We start from the raw sequence: 20,033 nt of genomic DNA on the forward strand, positions 1-20,033 counted from the left end.
TGGCGTGAGAGGAACTCTGCGGCTGGACAAAATGCTGCAAAATGACAGGGACAATAATGACAATGAATTTCATGTCTCCCAGTCATAGAGCCAGGGATGCTTGACTGGGCTGACTCGTCAAATTAAATTGTTGCAGGTACAGTGGGAGATTAAGTTATTATCCCAGATGCTTTTGTCAATTACTCCGCTGGCATAAGAGCAGAATGGCACAGCTGAATAGTATATAAACAGGCAAGCAAAAAAAAAGTTTAAATACGGTCCAAAATCGTGGCTTCGTATTCATAAAACAGGAGGATATTTAGACGGTTTTTGCTGCGTGTGGATGTTTTGAGTTGATCAGGTCCCGTCATGACAACGTTTACTGTGTGATTCATGCGCACGGAGCCTGACAATCTGTTTGTCATTTCTCACTGAATTTAATGTTTGCACAGACTTCGTTTGCTGAGGCTAAAGGATGTCCACGCGTTGAAACTATCTGACCATGATGGCTTGAAAAATCCCGAGGAGATGAACCCGAGCAGTCAAAGCCCGATCCCCAGTAAAGAAGGTCAGGACAGAAAATGTCACTGCCATAATGTACCCAGTTGCGTATGGGAAAAAGGGTGGAAAAGACAGCTTGAGGAAAAATTAAATACATGTAAGCGGTCTAGTGTTTTTAATCTTCCCGTCCCTTTGTCCCTTTTACGCTCGACTTTAGAAATTTTATGAATATTAAAAAACTGTACAAGCAGCTTTTCATGTTTCCTTTCCAAATTTTGCTGCTTTCTAGAGGCACAAAAGAAAAAAAAACTGCTATTATAAAACTGAACAAATATAAATAGCACATGTAAAATACCCCCCTCTCCTACTTACTTCTGCTAAATGAATAAGGTTGACAGATCACTGCTCAGATAGTGGCCGTATTCCCTCAGAAGTATGTTGCCTTTTTGCAGTACATGGGAATCCACATATCCTCAAATGCTAAATGAAGTCTGACAGATAGCCTAGAGAAACAAAGTTGGGAGTTTGCAGCTACAAGGGAGACCTTGAGTGAACAGGACATGCTATGTACACCCTGGCTAACAATCAACATATGCTTTGTTTTTCTGATGCCAACACGAGGCACATATAGCCTGGAGAAAGATGGATTCCTGGGACTGGTTGGAACGCGATGCCTACTGGCTATTTTCTGTTTTAAAAAATGCTCTTTCTAATTTGTTTACGCTCGCATGGACAGCAATTACACGGCTGTACGAGACACAGGATATTTCACTGAGAAGGTATGATCTAGAATTTAAGATCACTGATGAATAATAATTAAAAACCCTTATTTAATAGTGCTTTTTCTTCCTGGTGCCAAACAGACATCTCATCTGTGCTGCTCTTATTATAATGCCTGAAGTTTATGAGCGTTGAAGTTATAATGAAGACAAAGAGACCTTTAAGAGGCCACTGAGCTCCATACATGTGTTATATTTGGTGAAATCCTTCACCAATGCAGATCAAATATCCGCTTTTCCCTAAAAGCCACACCGCTAAACGTGTATTCCTCACACTTGTTGTTCACGTAAAACGAGAAGAGAGAGCGGCTTCTTGTAATCACATGAAACAGATAACAGGACCGGCTGAGATTTGTACAATTTGCAGTCAGATTGCCGCCACCAGCGTCTCCAGCTGTGATAAGTGCCATCATTTTTTAACATGGCACAAAGTGATTCATACACTTTCATTGTGCATAGTAATGCGTGCAGCACACTATCTATACTCTTTGAGGCTCTGAGCATCATAATAAACAATAGATTGTCATTCATGAGCACGGAGCAAAGAATCACCACCTCGCAATAGCAGAGACATACGACATCTGCACGGCGGCTGGTCGCGTGTGCTGTGGATCACATGCTACCAGAGTCGCAGGCTTTTATTTCCTATGATCCTGTCTGCAGCTTCCTGCTCTATGACAGTGTTCGCAGCACTAAAACGGACTTTACTCTATGATAGGCTTGAACCGCGGTTTGACTGATGATCGCTGGGTCAGATATGGCTTTGCGCGAGTGAGGGAGGGGTTGTGGGATGGTGACAGGCAGTGTGATGAGTTAAGACGCTGCCAGGGCCCAGCAACGAGAGCGAAATCAGAAAATCTCCTATCCCCCTCTCAGTAATGAGCCACACCTGTACACTGCTTTAAATACCAGAGAGAAGCTTTAAATGTCAGGTGCAATTAAAGCTTATGATTCAAGGCTGCACAAATCAAATCAAGGCCCCTGAGTTCACCCAAGTCTGAGAGAGCAAAGGCGAGATGGTGCAGGGATGCCGTGGACCACTCATCCCTTTGCCTTACACTTCAATGGGCATCTCAGCCCAAAGGTGATTGTAAAGTTTACTACCATTCTCCTGAACTTCATATTCCCAACTCCATGCCTTTATCAAGGGAAAGGTTTACTGCTTTTTTTCTGGTATATGAGGTGAAAAATGATCAGACTACAGGAGATATGAGGGTTTACTTGAACACCTGAAGCGTTGCGGATAGGAGTACTGACAGATATGCCGTGACAGTCAACCAGCTGGACTAGAAATGGACTGGACATGGACTCAGTCATGGCGGAGAGGAGAGTCACAATGGATTATTTGTAAGAAATAAAACATATTCTGATTAGGACTGAACTAAAGAGTCTTTTCATTGTTGAATAAATGAATGATTGTTTTCATGATTAATCAACCAATTGTTCCATCACATAAAAAAGCAGTTTCCAAGAGTCTAAGGTGCCACCTACAAATGCCTTTTTTGTTCAACCAATAGTTGAAAACCTAAAGATAATCAATTTACTATCATAGAAGACAAAGAAAACCACCCAAAGTTCTCATTTGGGCAGCTGGAGCAAGCATTTTTGGCCACTTTTGCTTTAAATAAATTACTTAATCGACTAAATGTTCCATCTCTATGTTTTTCTCATTAATTTTAACTTTATTCAAACTTTATTTTAGACTCTTACAGCAATAAATTAAACACAATCTATGCACATATTTGAATGACAGCGATGACCCGTTACAGTATACCTCGTCCTGCTGCTATCTGAACATTTCATTCCTCCGCTAAAGACTCAAAATTCAATTCCCACACTTTAGTTTTTCATTTGTTGATTTTAGTGCTGAATTAGATTTTAGGTTTTGGGGGTAAAAGTCTTCCCGGCCCCATAAACTCTTGCTTCAATTTGCCCTCTGTTTTATCCACAGCATGTGGTACAGTCTTACACGTTACTGTCAAGCTGCTGACTAGGCAGTTTCCTTTCCTCCAATCACACTAATTGGGCTCTTCTGCTGCTCACCTCCAGGACCCTCATATGTTCATACAGATAGCAAAATAAGGCGCCTAAAGAAAACACAAGCCGGGAATAATGAGATTTCTGTGATTATACTGTGAAACGCAACAGAAAACGGTGACATTTCAGTTTGAACCTGGGTGCCTCGTCTTAAACAATTCACAGACAAAGGAGGACACATGGGCTTCATTCCACCTATTACTGAGAGATAATTTCATGAATTAATTCACCATATGATAACAACAGAGGTCTGCCGCGTTGTACGATTTCTTTCGAACAACTTCAGAAAATTCCAGGCAGGCAGTCATTCAAGGCAAACATGTCACTGCTTCCCATGAATGAAAAATGAACATGGGAGGGTAAATAAAGCAATATGACCAGAGGGACCAGGAATTCTGCGGATAAGTGTCAGCTGCGGAGAAAAAATGAAGCATTTACCTGTTTGTAATCCAATTTCATGATGGCTTTCTGTAGATATCGGACTCCTCCGTGAATGAGCTTGGTGCTCCGGCTGCTGGCGCCTGATGAGAAATCGTCTCCCTGCACGAGGGCAGTTTTGAGATCTGACAATAGGTGCCAAGGAAACACATCAACATTTGGATACTTATTGTCCCAAATCTTTAGAACGGATCAAGATGCTATTCACATATGCACAACTTTCCACTCTAATATTCATGGCGGGAACAATATTGTGAGGCCATACATATTCCATTGGTTAAAAACAACGATCATTTCCAACAGTGTGACAGCATAGAAAAGGGAACTGCATATTTTTAAAGCACAGTTATAGAAGCAAAACACAATAAATCTAGAAAACATAAGTTTTCTCCTGAGCAATTTTCATGAATATATTTGAGGGAAATCGTGTGGCTTTCATAACATTTTTAACACTGAAATCGCTCTTTATTTTGCCTATTAGAAGCTTCTTTGCTGTCCCAGATGGTCTGTAAATCCCAGTTTTGAAAAGAAGAAAGGAAGAATGACTGAGGATTAGAAGAAAGGGTTTGAAACCCCCCTACACCACCATTAGACAACACGAGAAAATAAAGGGGAAAAACACATTCAAGAAGGCTCCGACCAGCAGCATAGATAATTGATTTGGTATGTAATGGTAACCACAAGAGGATGCTCTCCCTCACTGGAAGAGAACAAAAGAGTTACCATTTATTTTTTGGGGTGATTGGACTAAAGCCCACAGACTTGTTAAGGGGAGAAATCCTCCCACTCTAAACACGCTGCTGCTCCAGACTTCACAACAGACGTGCGAAGCGCCTTACAGATCAAGTCCCAGAGAGACGGCTTGGAAGCAACTCCATCACAATGGCAAGGAGGTTATGCAACATCAGGACGGAGAATGCCCATTTGTGGTTGCAAGCAGGGGCCGAACAAGAGTCTGCCATGAAAAATCCTCTCAGAAAGCTGCTCCCAAAAAAATGGCACTGAAGGAAAAACTGGGATTTGTCTCTTCTTTTGCTCACGAAGCCTTCCTAATGCACAAGATGAGATGTTGAAGTCATAATGTGGGATATGCAATTTGTTTAACCAGCTGGACTCTGTACTTTTTAGCAAATGTTGCTCAAACAGGAGTAATTAGTGCATTTGTTGGGGACTATTTTCGGTTGTGGATTAATACAGATTTGCTGCTCTAATGAGCAGCAGGATGGTGTATATGAGATTGACTTACGCCTAGTCCACATGTACACGGGTATTTTTAAAAACAACTTTTTCTGTGTGTTTTGGCCTTAGGTCACTGAAAACAGAACTTTTTGTAGCATTGGTGCTAACCTTGCTAACAACACTTTTTACATGTTTGCCCATAAATGTGCAGTTATGCTTCCACCATATTGAGGAATAAGATAAATCAGGATTTGGGGGATACAGTTAGTGAGATGTTGTGGTTGGTTTTTGTTGTCTTTTCATGGGATTTGCTGATAATAACAAAAATATAGAATATCACCAGACCTTTCAGGGGTTGGAGAAACATATTTGCTTCTATATACATTCACAATCTCCATACAAGCTGGCAAAATCTACAGTGTAAATCAAATGGAGCCTTTCCTGTCTTTATGTGATTGTACTAAACAGTTAAGGACCCAGAGAAACAACTGCAGGACTCAAACTAAACAGTCCGCCGCTTGAATGAACTCCAGCTTTTTCAAACCAGAGGACAAAAGCAACTCACTCCCACTGAGTGCATCTAACCTGAGTCAGTGTCTCCTCCTCCACTGTGGAACCCATTAAGCTTCTGTTAGACCTTCGTAAGTCCACTACCTGAGTTCTCTGGATGGGAGCTCGTCCACGTGGACGGCTTTTACCTGTTCTGCCGCCTCCGCATGCAACACACAGGCCGATAGCATCATTGCATCCATTCAAAAGAAAACCAGTCATCCATTTCATTGTCATGTGACTCCAGGGGACAGTACACATTAATAAATGTGTTTCATTATTATGCATATGTCTTTATATTCCTCATGATGGATTTAGGAAAAAAGAAGCCATGCATTTTCTGTGACGGAGCTGTCAGACACCATCAAGCAATAAAAACCAATACATCACATGCTTATTTATATTCCACTCCCAATAACATTTCAAAATATTGTCTTTCTAGATTAATCACAAAATCTGCATGTGGCACGCAGACGGGCCGCACTGAGACATGTTAACAAGCAAACTTGACTAATTGCAAGACATGTAAAGAAGATGATGGCACAGGATTATCTAAAATAAGCAAAATAGAAAAAGACAAATAGCAGCGCTCTCAAGTCCACTGCTGTTGTTAGTCTTGTACACATTATAGAGGCAACATGCAGGCTACCATCTGTTAGAAAGAATAGTGAACAGGATGCAAAGACTCTAAAATTAGTCTCTGAGTAGTTCCTTATTATTTATCCCATTTATGGGCTGTGATGCATAAAATAAATATCATGTTACAAGTAGAATTTATACCTCATATAAGGCAACTTTTTCATTTTTCACGCAACAAACTTATTGTATTAATAAGCCTTTGTTAACAACACAGCACACTAAGCATTGCTCTGCAACACTTGAGAGACTCTCACCTGTTTTCTCTTGTATTCTGCCAGCTGAGTGAGGTTATAAAATGCAAACAAGGCTCCTCTAGCAGCGACAGCAGTTCCCATTACTGCCTTGTGCAATGCTGTGCCTCGTCCTGCAATGCACAGATACAGCTCAGCTGGTGATCAACAGGAAAAGAGAGGAAGAAGAAGAGCAAAGACTGCAGTGTAGTCCAAACAAACTGCGTACAGCGGGCCTCGCGTGGCAGGTAAGCTGCATGCAGAATTTATGGGTTTTATATTTTTCTTAGTTTTCTCAAAGTTTGCCATCCTTTATCAAGGAAATATGCAGTAGTGCAAAGTTAAGTATATTTACTCATGTACTGTACTTAAGTATAAACTTAAGTTATTTGTACTTGAGTATTTTCATTTCATGCTTCTTCTTACTTAAACTCCACTACAACTCAGAGGGAAATGTTGTACCCTACATCTATTTCACAGCTTATTGCACTTAGTTACTAGTTACTTTGCATAACATTTTACATAAAACAACATGATAAAATGATAAGATTATAAAATAAACTCTCTGTTAATCCAGCCGCTCACAGACTTTTTGGACTCTTACAAAAAGGCTTTGTCTGCTTGAGGCTCTTTATCATGTTTCAGATGTCTCCGAGTTGTTAAAAGTTCCATCAAAGAGACGTTTCCCCTCTGAACTGCTCACATGGTGTCACTTAATTAACTTTTTGAGACCAAAAGAGGTCAAATATAGCTTACTCCCTTCCTACCCCCTTAAAAAGCAGTGGTGAGAAACAAAATAAATAAATGAAGACAGATTTGTGTATCAGAACTTTTTTTTCTGTCCTTTCCATCAATCATGTCACAACCCTTCAGACGGATCACGTGAAACTTTGGAGGGGCCTGACCTCGAGGTGGGGAAGCACTGGACTGAACTACACAACTGTATGTAGAGTTGTGTAGTAGTAAACCAGCTCCATTGGGACCAGCTACATAGAACAATACTATGCTGCTTACACACTGATGCTTTTGTATTAGCTATCTAATAATGTCATATATATCAGGGGACAGTTTACTGCAGAATGAGTGTTTTTACTTTCTCACATACATTTCACTTTGATATTTCTGAGCTATAACTTAATGCAAATTTTGAATGCAGGACTTTTACTTGTGAGTATTTATACATTGTTGTCTTTGTACTTTTACTTCAGTAAAGGATCTGAATGCTTCTTCCACCACTGCAAGCGTGACTACTGCTGTGCCTATGAAACTTACCGTTACCATGTCAACACTGCCCCTCACACTGGTCAAGAACCAGGTCTGTCTCCTTACACCACAGTTTGAATAGTGCACCGCACTAAACTGAAGCCACGAGGAGAGAAAAAAAAAAAAAAATCCTCCCCTCCAGCTACTCAGAGCAGAAAGCCTCACAGCTTAGGCAAAGCTTTACCCAATTCCCTCAACATCCATTCTAGGACACTTTAGTGGGGCCGAAATGGAGTCAGAGAAAATTCCTGTACAAAAAGAAATGTGTGCCCATTATCAGCGTGTAACCTCGATGAGCAGACTTGTGCCTGTGCAAGCTGCCAAATCTACTCCCACCTCAAACTACTCGGATAAGCGATTAACTGCATGTAGCATCATTCCTGGACGAACTAAAGCAATTAAATAATTCTCTGTGTTACTTTTTAGGCAGATGTCATTAATACATTTCACCGGTGATCTTTTTAAAGCCCAATAGCCAGTGGCGACATGGTATATTGGAGTCCTTAAGGTCTGCATTCATAACTATTACAAAGAGATTCACTTTATGCTGTTTAGAGTCCTCCCACCTTTTAGAATTCAGATATATTATTAATCAAAGAGATTGACAAAGAAACTAATGGTTTGTCTGATTTTTACTGGGGCACAATCCAGCCAGCAATTGATTGTGGCACCAGGGACACCTGCAGCTTCAGAATACATTTTCACTTTCAGGAGGAGAGAAAAAAAAAACAGCACCACGAGGAAATATTGCCCCACCACATGAATATGCAGGGGCTTGATACCAGCAGTGTCATTACTAATGTTGCTGCCAATTACAGAGCATGTCATGACACTGTGATTCATGAATATTCATCGCTGACTGATATAGACAGCAGCAGTATGCAGAGGCCTCTATTCCCATTTTACTGTCTCATTGTGAATGGTGAACAGGTACCTCCATCATGCCATGGAGGCGCCTTCCAGCTGCAAGACAAGCTGTTCCATAAGGCATTGCTAGTTAACAGTGTGTTATATAAAGGTGTATAAAAGTGATGAAGTGCTCCCCGGCTCTAAAGAGCAGGCATTAAAGCATATTAAGTAGACATTTAAGCTTGTAAAGAGGGAATCTAGAAATGGAAAGAAGACACTGAGCAAAGGGATGCCTTCAGGGTCGGGCTGTTCAATTCTCAGAAAGTTTGATACCTGCCGGTGCCTTGAAATGAAATGAGGTTTGTGTGAGCCACCAGCAAATTTTGCACACTACAAAGACTTCAGTTTAAGGTGAGAGGAGCAGCTCCCTGCTGGTTTTTAACCAGTTAATGGGGTAACTGACGTGAGGTGGTGAGTGGATCAATCAGTGATTCAGAAATTAAAAGTGGAAACACATTTTTACAGTTTTCTCAAGCATTTTAACACTTTTGTTTTCTACAAGTTTCTACATCTGATCATCTGCACCTCAAAGAGAAACATAGTTCTTCTTATTTAATATATTACTTTACAGGTAAGATGCAAACATGTGATCTAAATGATTCCGAAAAAGTTGTGTGTAAAAAAAGCTGTTTTATATGAAAACATGTGAAACAATGTGATAATCGTCTCTTTTTTTATACATATATTCAATAGAAGACAGTACAAATAGAATACATTTATGCTTTGCCCCATCAACTTCATTCATCTTTTTAAATATATGCTTAAACTGAATTTGATGCCACATTTCACGAGTTGGGACAGCAGACAGAGAGTCTGTTTTAGACACAGTTTTGGAATCAGGGTTGCATTTACAAGTAACTAACAGCACAAACCCAGGCTGACTTATTGCTGCAGCAAACTGCAACAGTGGTGGAAGAAGTATTTAGGATTTAAGTAGAAATAGCACGAAAACCATGTATAATTACTTCATTACAAGTTAAAGTTCTGCTTTCAAATGCTTCAAGTATTATAAGCAAATGTACTTTAAGTATCAAAAGTGCAAGCACTCATTATGCAGTCAAAGTGCAGTATTTCCCTCTGAAATGTACAGTAGTAGAAACGCTCAAGTAAAATAAAAGTACCTCAAATTTTTACACTTTGTGACATTCCACCTCTTCACACAGCTGCCTCATTAGCTGAACTCACTCTGTATGCTATCAGACCCACACCTTTAATGAAATGCACCACTGATTTAGAATGTAGTTTTAGCTTTAGAACTAGAAGTTATTTTCATTGTGAAATCACTGCTAAGTATCTGAATGCAGATACTTCAGTATTCCAGGAAGACTGGATGTGGTCATTTCCAGTAATGTCCACATCCAGACTCGCTCCCCGAGATAAACTCATCCCAATAATCAGACTGTATCGTACCTGTTTCAACTGCAATACAATCATGTCAAACTCGGATAAGTTAGCTGAGCTAAATGCGTCTGTCCACATCTGAAAGGCAGCAGCCTGCCTTGTGGTGCAGGGTAATTTTATAATTCAATCTATGGTCATCACTTTGCCCATCTCTTTGCACCCACATGAATTAAAAAAATAAAATGGACTGTTTTATGTTAGCCAAAATGCAAGTGAGGCTGATGGTGGTCTAGACTATGAGGACTTTAGAGGACCACTTGCAAACTGGAGGCTGGTGATGTAAAGTACTGATGTAAGCTGGACCTGCTGTGTTGCAGTCATTGACAATAAAACATAGACATATCCTTCGTGACTTCACCCACAGGTTCTGAAGAGCCATTGTGAAGGTTAGTGGCATCTCGGCAGTGCCTGACTACCAGACTCCCAGCTATCCAGAAAGGTGGGGTGTGGGTGGAGCTGAGGCGGGCCTAATTAAGCCTGTTTGCTGAAACCTAGCTGCTAGCTGTCACTCAAAGTGGCCATGCCCATAATTATGCATAACTTTAAGCCTTAACATAATTTAAACAAGTGAGTTATATAAAAATTCACTCCCTGTACAGTTGACCTGAGTGGGGAAATTAGCTACAGTGACCAAAAAAAATATTTTTTGTACCAGGCTGCAAACATGTTTATTTCTGCTGTAAAGTTGAGCATTTTAATAATAGGGGTCTATGGGGATTGGCTCATTTTTGGAACCTCAAGTGGCCATTCAGGGAACTGCAGCTGAGGTTGCTGCTCGTGAAGAAACCTGGACTTTGAAGTCACATTCATCTGGAGCCATATTAGAGAGTAGCTGCTCTCTCCCTGAGTAGACCCTTCAGGCAGCAAACGGCCACTGGTCTGACTGCAACTGGATCCCGAAGCATCACATGACCTTGAGAAAACGACAGTGTCTCACACACTGATGAAGCGCATTTGCTGCAGATTTCCAGATTGTACCTGGAGAGAAATTAATAACTGAGAGCTGTGACGGTCTGTACAGCAATATAAAAAATATGCATCTCTTTCTCGCTCACACACACACACACACACACACACACACAGCATACAGGCATGCACGCTCGCACGCCCACACACTAAAACTTGTAATGTCAAGAGACGTTTCTTCAAACAAAGTTGAAAATATAATCTCAGGAAATAACTTCTGTGTGATTAAAACTAACTCCTCACTTTCAAATGGCTGTCAATTAATTGGGCATATAAATGGGAAGTTAATTATTCTCCAGTAAAATGGCCAATTAAACTGCTAATTGTGTTTTCATTCCAAATTCTAAATGGTAAACGGATAACAGAAACACAGTGTGATCACGTAGGGTCCTGTCATGGATTTTTGAAATAAATAAAGCAGTCTGAATCTGTTAAGCAGAGCTGCTTCACATACTGTATGTATACATGTATGTGATAAGCAGACTACAGCATGGGTTCAAAGGTTTTCGTGCATGTGTTGACAAACAAGAAGCCTCCTGTGACAGATGCAAGTGGATGGTGGTCTAATTAGCAGCCACCATGAAGGCAAGGAGGAGGTCAAGATCATTTCAACTTATCAAAAACACCAGAACTTTCAATGCGTTATTTAGCTGCTGAATATTCACAGTGCAGCGTGTGGGGAATGTACAATTTAGCCACCTGAAAACGACTGGGCATGACCACACAGCCTTAATGGGGTTAGGTTAATTAAAAAGGTTAATTGTGGGAAACAGGAGCTGGTTGATGTATGGCTGGTGAACAATAGTGTCCTCTAGAGGTGAGTGTAACCATGATATACAGTTTTCTTGCCCCCCCCCCCCGCCATGCACACTCTGTCCTTGTGTGCACCGAGTACAGGGCAGTCAAAAGAAAAAAAAAAAAAGCTGCCCTGAGACTGATGGCCGGGTCGAATAATAAAGCATCATTCCAGTAGAAATAACACAAGGCGCTGCACGCTATGGGATGCCGGCTGCTGTTACGTGCATGTGTGCATACACCTCTACACACCATCCCCCCCTCCTCGGCTTGCTGCCCAGGCCAATATGCATGTAGAAAAATTTAGGCCAACTTGATTGGCTACAAGGTGCTGGTGTAAGATTGCACTGAGATCAGTTATTCCATCGCTGCAGAACAATGAGGCCAAAACATTGTTTTGGCGACTGCGTCAACTTGAGCGTTTTCTGCGTCACTCTCCATTCTGCCCGCTCCTATCACGTTTCCCTCTCTGGGGACTAAGTTCCCCCCATGACAACTGGCTACAGGCCCACTAATTACCCCCCTCCTCCAGGAGCTCACATACACTATACCAGCTCTATGAATAGGCAGCCCACCCGGCAAACCCCACCCCGACTGAGGTCTAAATTTGGAACACAATTGAGATACTGAAATCCTGTCAGAAGATAACGAAGAATAATATTGACCCCCCCGCTTCACTGGGCCTATTTCAATCAAGTGTAGTGAGTCTGGCGTATCAGCCTCATTGTGACATAACTGTGCCTAGATGTGCCAATGCGTACTGAGCTCGGTTTTACGCTAAAATAACAACTAGCAGGCCAAAAATAGGCTCAGTGCTAGTGAGCAGGGGTGTTTGAGCTGTGCGTTGTAGTACCTGATTACACACGCCGGCCTGCTGCAGCCTAGAAGCTTACCTTTAATGCATCATGCGTGATATTATATGAAGTAGCAGTAATAGTTCTGTGTGTTGATGTGGTGGAGAAAACAAAGGTGATTACTGCATCACTAGTTGCGAAAGTTAATGAAATGTGCAGAAACCACCAGCTCATCATAACCAGTCTCATTTACTCTGCACACCTGTGACAAACACAACATCACAGCCCCCCCACCCCCAAAACAAGCGCGACTTCAAGTCCTCTGCAAACACAAAGGTGCCTGAGCCGAGCACAGAAGGCTTTTGCCCTCCACTACATCTCTGCTAATGTCCATGTGGGAAGCAACATAGAACACATACCGCAAGACAAACACACTCACCAGAAAAATTGGGGCTTGAGAAGGCTCCCGAGCGGATTGGTCCTCGCCGGCGTCGACGCCGATGACGTCGCGCTGTGAAACACGTGGGCCACGGTATCCGGAGCTCACATAAACAAAGCCACATTGGCCGGGCTGGGTAGTCGAAGCTGGTGTCGCTGTCAGTGCGCGGAGTCACACGGTGTGCCTGGCTGGCATTGTTGGGTACCGACGCTCGTGATCTGGAGCTTTTACCGAAATTGATGAATACCCCCTGCATGCTTATCGCATGGATTGAAAGCCACGATCCTGATGTGAAAGAGGTAAGACTCGCTCATCTCTTTTTCTCTCGCAATCTGTGTCCGCGCTTCACTTGCAGCGCCGTTTTAAGCGTTTTACTCCTTTATTCCACTGTTGAACTGACATTATACAAAACCGAGTGACTCTTCAGATATGTGGGTGTTGCTGATATTTCACCGGGATTTTTCTTTTCCTTTCTTTTCCTTTCTCTTTTTTGCGGTCCGCTTTCCAGATAAGTTGCCACTAATGTGAAGTGCGCGAAGTTGGTCTGTTCATCAGGAACGACCCCACACTCTCTAACGACAAAAAGAAATACACGACTTATGCTGTTTAATGTCCACACGGCCGCATTTCGTCGGAATCATTCCGCATTTTTATGACATCTTCCAAAATGCTGTGCGCAATTACAAATTCGTTACACTCCGTGCGCAATCGTGTGCGTTAAGTTTGTCTTTATCTTGGTATCTTGTGCTAATTTTTAGATGTTGTTTTATTTTATAATCTAGTAAATGTGTTTTATTAGGGGAATATCCAGACCAGAGCCGCTTTCTTGAATCCTGACACCCATACAACTCCTGACATTACCCCTTTCAAGTGTCACCGAAAAACTGTCAGAAGACTTGAGGTATGATATGAAAAATTATTTACAAATAAAAAACACAGATATATTCTAGTTTCAAGTTATTTTACTCTGAAGCTACTCATTAATGTGAAGCGTTGTGCATTTTTATTGCTCAGAGTGACGTTACATTAAAACAGATTAAAGTGTGAAACTTTTTTGCACGGTTTGAACATTTCTTCGAGAAATTCTGATGTGTTTTTACCCGTCTGGTTTGCAGCCATGCCCTGCGTTCAGGCTCAGTATGGATCATCACCTCAAGGAGCTAGTCCTGCTTCCCAGAGCTACAGCTACCACACCGCAGGAGAGTACAGCTGCGACTTCTTAACACCCGAGTTTGTTAAGTTTAGCATGGACTTGACCAACACTGAGATCACAGCTACGACTTCTCTCCCAAGTTTCAGTACATTCATGGACAACTATAACACCAGTTACGACGTTAAACCGCCCTGTCTGTATCAGATGCCCCACTCTGGAGAGCAGTCCTCTATCAAAGTGGAGGACGTCCAGATGCACAACTACCATCAGCAGAGCCACCTGCCGCCCCAGTCGGAAGAAATGATGGCTCACACTGGGCCTATGTACTTCAAACCCTCCTCTCCTCATGCCCCGAGTACGCCAAACTTCCAGGTTCAGCCTAATCACATGTGGGAGGACCCTGGCTCCCTCCACAGTTTCCACCAAAACTATGTCGCGGCCACGTCTCATATGATGGACCAGCGCAAGAATCCGGTGTCAAGGCTTTCGCTCTTCTCCTTCAAGCAGTCCCCGCCTGGTACTCCTGTTTCCAGCTGTCAGATGCGGTTCGATGGGCCGCTGCACGTCTCCATGAACCACGATAACCCGGGCGTGCACCGCGGCCTGGACGGCCAGAGCTTTGCGGTGCCCAGCGCCATACGGAAACAGGCTGGCCTGGCCTTTCCCCACTCCCTGCAGCTCGGCCACGGGCACCAGCTGGTGGACAGCCAAGTGCCATCGCCCCCGTCCCGAGGATCTCCGTCAAACGAGGGTCTGTGTGCGGTATGCGGGGACAACGCAGCCTGCCAGCATTATGGAGTGAGAACCTGCGAGGGCTGCAAAGGATTTTTCAAGGTGGGCTGACATGACAACAGCCGTGAATCACTGCAACTGTTATAACAAGAAAGATCTGCTGTGTGTTGCTTAATAGTCGTGAAATCTGCTCTGGTTCTTAAGAAAATAATAACACATGCTAAACATTTCACAGATGCACATTTTCAGTGCGGGCTACACTAAATAGCACCACGCTGTGCGTAAGTGCATGCGTAAAATAACTCTATAACTCTACTCACTATATAGCAATCAAATCTACCCACACATAGTTGCTCTCAAAGGAGTAAGTAAAATCTGAAAGACCACGGATGTGTTTTTACTGACTGTCTATTCCCTCTCCATACAGCGCAGTCCCAAACATGAGATGTCAGATATTATATCGTTTTCATCTTTTCATTTTTTATATTGGCAGCACTTGTACAGCAATGCACAGTCCGTGCATGCTCTATGTGTTACAGATCCCTGAAAATAGGCCTACAGGGTGACATTCTGCTTTTCTTTCTTTGCAGCGCACCGTCCAGAAAAATGCAAAATACGTGTGTTTAGCAAATAAAAACTGTCCTGTTGACAAACGCCGAAGAAATCGTTGCCAGTTCTGCCGTTTCCAGAAGTGCCTTGTCGTCGGAATGGTGAGAGAAGGTATGTTTAGGCCATGCATTTAATTATTTCAGACATGTCGCTTTATATTTTCCAACTGTTTGGCCGGGAAAGCATGTGCGTAATGGAGTGATGGATTGTAATTTAAACCTGATTTAAGTATTTACGCACAACCACGGGAGTGCATATGAATGACTTATATGTCACCTATGTCTTCCAATCGAGTTGTCCGAACGGATAACCTGAAAGGTCGGAGAGGACGCCTACCATCCAAACCCAAAAGTCCGCAGGAGCCCTCCCCACCCTCGCCGCCGGTGAGCCTCATAAGCGCACTTGTTAGGGCCCATGTGGACTCCAACCCCTCCATGTCTGCTTTGGACTACTCCAGAGTAAGTAAGGTACCACGATCACACAAACCAAGATCACACACAGCACATTAAAGGAAAAAAAAAAAAAGCTAACAACTATAACTCTGGCTGAAAACAGAAGGAACGAGATTGACGGTCTTTTTAATTTAGTCCTGCGTTCAGGCAAGAATTTACTGCCTTGAAAGTTTTCTGTAACACGTCGCTGAATTCCTAACTTTGCCAGGCTTTTAATGTGGCATATTTTTTACCCCCCAAGTAAATTGCGTTGAAATAGGGAACTTAATAAAAAGAAGACATGAATTCAATAGTAAAAAAACCCCCTCTCCCTCTTGGAAATGGGCATTTGCAATTTCACGGATTATATATTTTAAAGGGACCTCATTAAGGCGCTGTTTAAATTAAATTCCAGTTCCAGGCTAACCCTGACTACCAAATGGCTGGAGACAACACTCAGCACATCCAGCAGTTCTATGATCTCCTGACGGGCTCCATGGAGATCATCCGGGGCTGGGCGGAGAAGATCCCTGGCTTTTCTGATCTACCGAAGCAAGATCAGGATCTCCTCTTTGAATCCGCCTTCCTCGAGCTTTTTGTCCTGCGCTTGGCGTACAGGTAAGATGCGTAAATATCAAACAAAAACAATCTAGGCTTTGGATAATTATCAGCTCCTCCTTCAAGCTTCATTGCTTTGGATTTTATTAGCTGCCCAATAATAAGAAGGCTCTTAAATTCCCATTTATTGCCGAGCGTAATTAATGGCATTCTCTTATTAATTACAGGTCCAACCCAGTGGAAGGCAAACTTATTTTTTGTAATGGAGTGGTGTTACACAGGCTACAGTGCGTCCGTGGATTTGGCGAGTGGGTGGACGCTATCGTGGAGTTTTCTTCCAACTTGCAGAGCATGAACATAGACATCTCAGCTTTCTCCTGCATCGCAGCTCTGGCCATGGTAACAGGTGCGTAAAGGCGGCTGCGCCTTCGGAAAGCACGCCTGCGCTGCAATGCATGCAAAACAGAGAAAAGCAATGCATCGGAAATAATTTACCGAGTGTCAATTCTTTTATGTTTCAGAGCGACACGGGCTTAAGGAACCCAAGAGAGTCGAGGACCTCCAAAACAAGATAGTCAACTGCCTCAAAGATCAAGTGACATTCAATGGCGGTGGATTGAATCGTCCCAACTACTTGTCAAAACTCTTGGGAAAGCTCCCTGAACTGCGCACACTATGTACTCAAGGTCTGCAGCGTATCTTTTACCTAAAACTAGAAGATCTAGTCCCTCCGCCAGCAATAATTGACAAACTTTTCCTCGACACCCTACCTTTCTGAGTCTGACTCCACGGAGAGACCTCAAAGAACTTCCAAAAGACTGTTTTGAGTCAGACTTGACAGATTTTTAACGTTATTATTATTTCTGACTATTTGCAAGATCCGTAGGCTAATAGAACAACATTACCCTATTATGAGAAAGGATTCATTATAAAAAAAAAGAAGAAGAAGATGAAGAGGAGGAGGAGGAGAGTTTGATTGTTGTGTAGGCCTTTTAATTCACCGAAATTGTTTTCTTGAGTGCCAAACGAGTGAATCATCCCGGGGAATTTTCTCTCCGGTGGACAAATTGTCAACAAACTTAATCTGGTCTTGCAACCACTTACTGTTTATTTAACATCGGCTCTGCTCATTCAGCATACTCAGATGTAATATATTCCATTTATATATATGAACACACGCACGCACACGCACGCACGCACACACACACACACACATGCACACACTGTATATTACGATAGATTATGTGATGCCTCCGGCGCATCGGTTTATAACATGTGTACAAAGTTTGTTACAATGAAAAGATTTAATTTCTTTTTCTTTTCTGACTCGTGCCTATGTGTTTCTGACAGGATCCCAAAAGTATCCAGAAAAGACAACGCATGTTCTAGTTTTCTTTTTCTTCAGTTTTCTTTTCTTTTATAGGCACTTGCTGAGGTGATGTCTATATATAATATATACCGGACACTATGTAGTCTGCTAGATTTGATACAGATTCGTAGTTATGGCACTCCTTTTATGTATGACGCATATGTGGAAAAATATCTCATCTGTATAGAAAATGAGGGACCCATGGTGTTTGTAAAACTGTCAGACATTCCTTGTTTGTATGTGCTGTAAGTATTGTTGCTGTTGAATATAAACGTTTCTATATATTTATTATTTCTATTGCCAAGAGCTACACTAAGCATGGTGCAATTTAAACGATTTCAAACCATCCGGGTTCATGCTGAGCACGTTGTCTATGTTTTATGTCTTATAAACGTCTAGGTAGTTATGATTTAACACGTTTGGAAATGGAAAACTCCCATCTTATATCAAGAGGTTCATGAGTGTGTGATATAGGCCCACATCTTTGACATCCTGATGTACTTACAACTTCTGTAACGCATTTGGTGCCGGATTCAAAAACTTTAGAGAGAAAGAAATATTTAATGTTTACAAATAAAACTTTTAAATCAATTCTTTGCTAAATAATTTCTCTGAAATTAATCTATTCTTTAAATTCAGACCCCTCTGATTTAGCACGAGAGGGGAAAAAAGAATTTCCGAGCTCACTTATTCTAATTTCCTGAAGTCTCGTGATCAGCGCTTACAGGCCAATTTGCGTTTTAATAATAATAATAATAACAATAAGTTTGGTCTTTTACTATCTTTAACCAGATGTGAAATTGTGCAACACTTAGTCCCTGAAGTAAGTTACTGGCTATGAATATATCGCAAATAATGATCAGGCCTACTTATGAGTTATTTTAGTTTAAATTCTCTGTTTTGTTTAGACAAAAATATTAGCACGTAGCGTATTTATTATTTGACAGTTTTAATCGTTTGATCTAAACCTATAGAGCGAACATTTTCAGCCATCAAAATGACATTTTAATACGCTTCTAATTTGGGGAACACCTTAAAGCTTTCTCCTGCATGCGTGTCTATATATGTCATATTTGAATTGTTAAAAAAAAGACACTTTTATTAACACATCCCAGGTTGTGACAACCTCTTCTCATTTCCCAAAGTCTTTGTATTTGTATTAGGCAAAGAAAAAGGCTACAGCGGGTTAAATATAGGAGTCCTCATTTTTCGGTTGAAGCTCCAACATTTTGAGCGAACAATTAAAAAAAATTACAAATAAAAAAAGAACATCGGATTTTAGAGTTCACTCTTTTCCTCTGGATGTTCTTTGCTGGTGCGAAAGTTAATGCAAATAAAAGTTGAAGGTTGTCTCTCCGGACACACTTTCCTTGCTGCCTAATAGTCACAGGATTAGAAATGCAATGTCCACCTGTTTGTTATTTTCATCTGAATACCAGATCATTTTTGCGCTAATTTGCTGTCTTGTATTACGTAGAACAACCTTTTTCACCGTGCCGACAAGTCAGAGCAGAAGCAGAACTGCAACTTTCCGGCGATAAGAGCTCGACTACCTGCAGCCTCAGAGAGAAGCGCGTTCCGCGTCCAGCTGCCAGGAACACGCTGGTCGTGAAATGTGAATCTTGGTTGCGCGCAGGTGGCACAGCTTCACATTGCGCGTCACGGCGGTGCACTTATCTGTGCAAATTTAAGTGAACAAGAAAGATGCGATGCTGCCACACACAGGCACAATTGTACAGTTTAAAGTTTTTACCGGCGGTTGCTGAAAAGATAAAGTGACGTAGTTGTTTTATCGCAGCCTGTTATTACCGCCAACCCCCCGGAGAGTCCGGCTCCGCGCTTCTGTTTTCAGTCAGGTATAAACTCCTGCTGCACATCCCCTAATCCCATTTACTGATTTCATACATACAACCGCAGTTCAAGCCACATTCAAATGTTGTTGCGCACCAAAGCTGCATATTGTTGTGCGCAATTGCGCAAAAATAATTTAGAAATGTATATAAAAGGTCATCTGATTGGCCTGGGCGGAGCGGAGCAGTGGCGCTGTCACAGAGCCTTTCCTTCAGCCTGTCAGAGGAGAGAAGTGACGCCAGGCTCTGAGGCATGTCTGCGACTTATCCTCCGCGATTCCACATTTATCACATGATCAAGATGAAGGGAACAGCTTATTTTGAGAGATATTAGCAGCAGGCAATAAATTGTCTAAATAATTAGATCGTCACTGTAAAGTGCTAATTCCAAGGCAAATTGGGATTACACTCAGAACCAGTTTGCTGACATTTA

The 20,033-nt window shown here is 42.0% G+C and overlaps 1 protein-coding gene across 1 annotated transcript; it reads left to right on the plus strand.

Moving 5' to 3' along the window:
* Positions 1 to 13,059: 13,059 nt before the first annotated feature.
* On the plus strand, positions 13,060 to 17,159 carry nr4a2a (nuclear receptor subfamily 4, group A, member 2a). Its single transcript, XM_041950701.1, has 8 exons — positions 13,060 to 13,197; positions 13,698 to 13,799; positions 14,014 to 14,885; positions 15,374 to 15,503; positions 15,687 to 15,850; positions 16,239 to 16,441; positions 16,609 to 16,787; positions 16,903 to 17,159. Exons 3-8 carry the CDS (start codon positions 14,016 to 14,018, stop codon positions 17,157 to 17,159), a joined length of 1,803 nt encoding a protein of 600 aa, XP_041806635.1. The 5' UTR covers positions 13,060 to 13,197; positions 13,698 to 13,799; positions 14,014 to 14,015.
* The last annotated feature ends 2,874 nt before the right edge of the window (positions 17,160 to 20,033 follow it).

Source organism: Chelmon rostratus, chromosome 13 (assembly GCF_017976325.1).
Source record: "Chelmon rostratus isolate fCheRos1 chromosome 13, fCheRos1.pri, whole genome shotgun sequence".
NCBI classification, from domain to species: domain Eukaryota; kingdom Metazoa; phylum Chordata; class Actinopteri; order Chaetodontiformes; family Chaetodontidae; genus Chelmon; species Chelmon rostratus.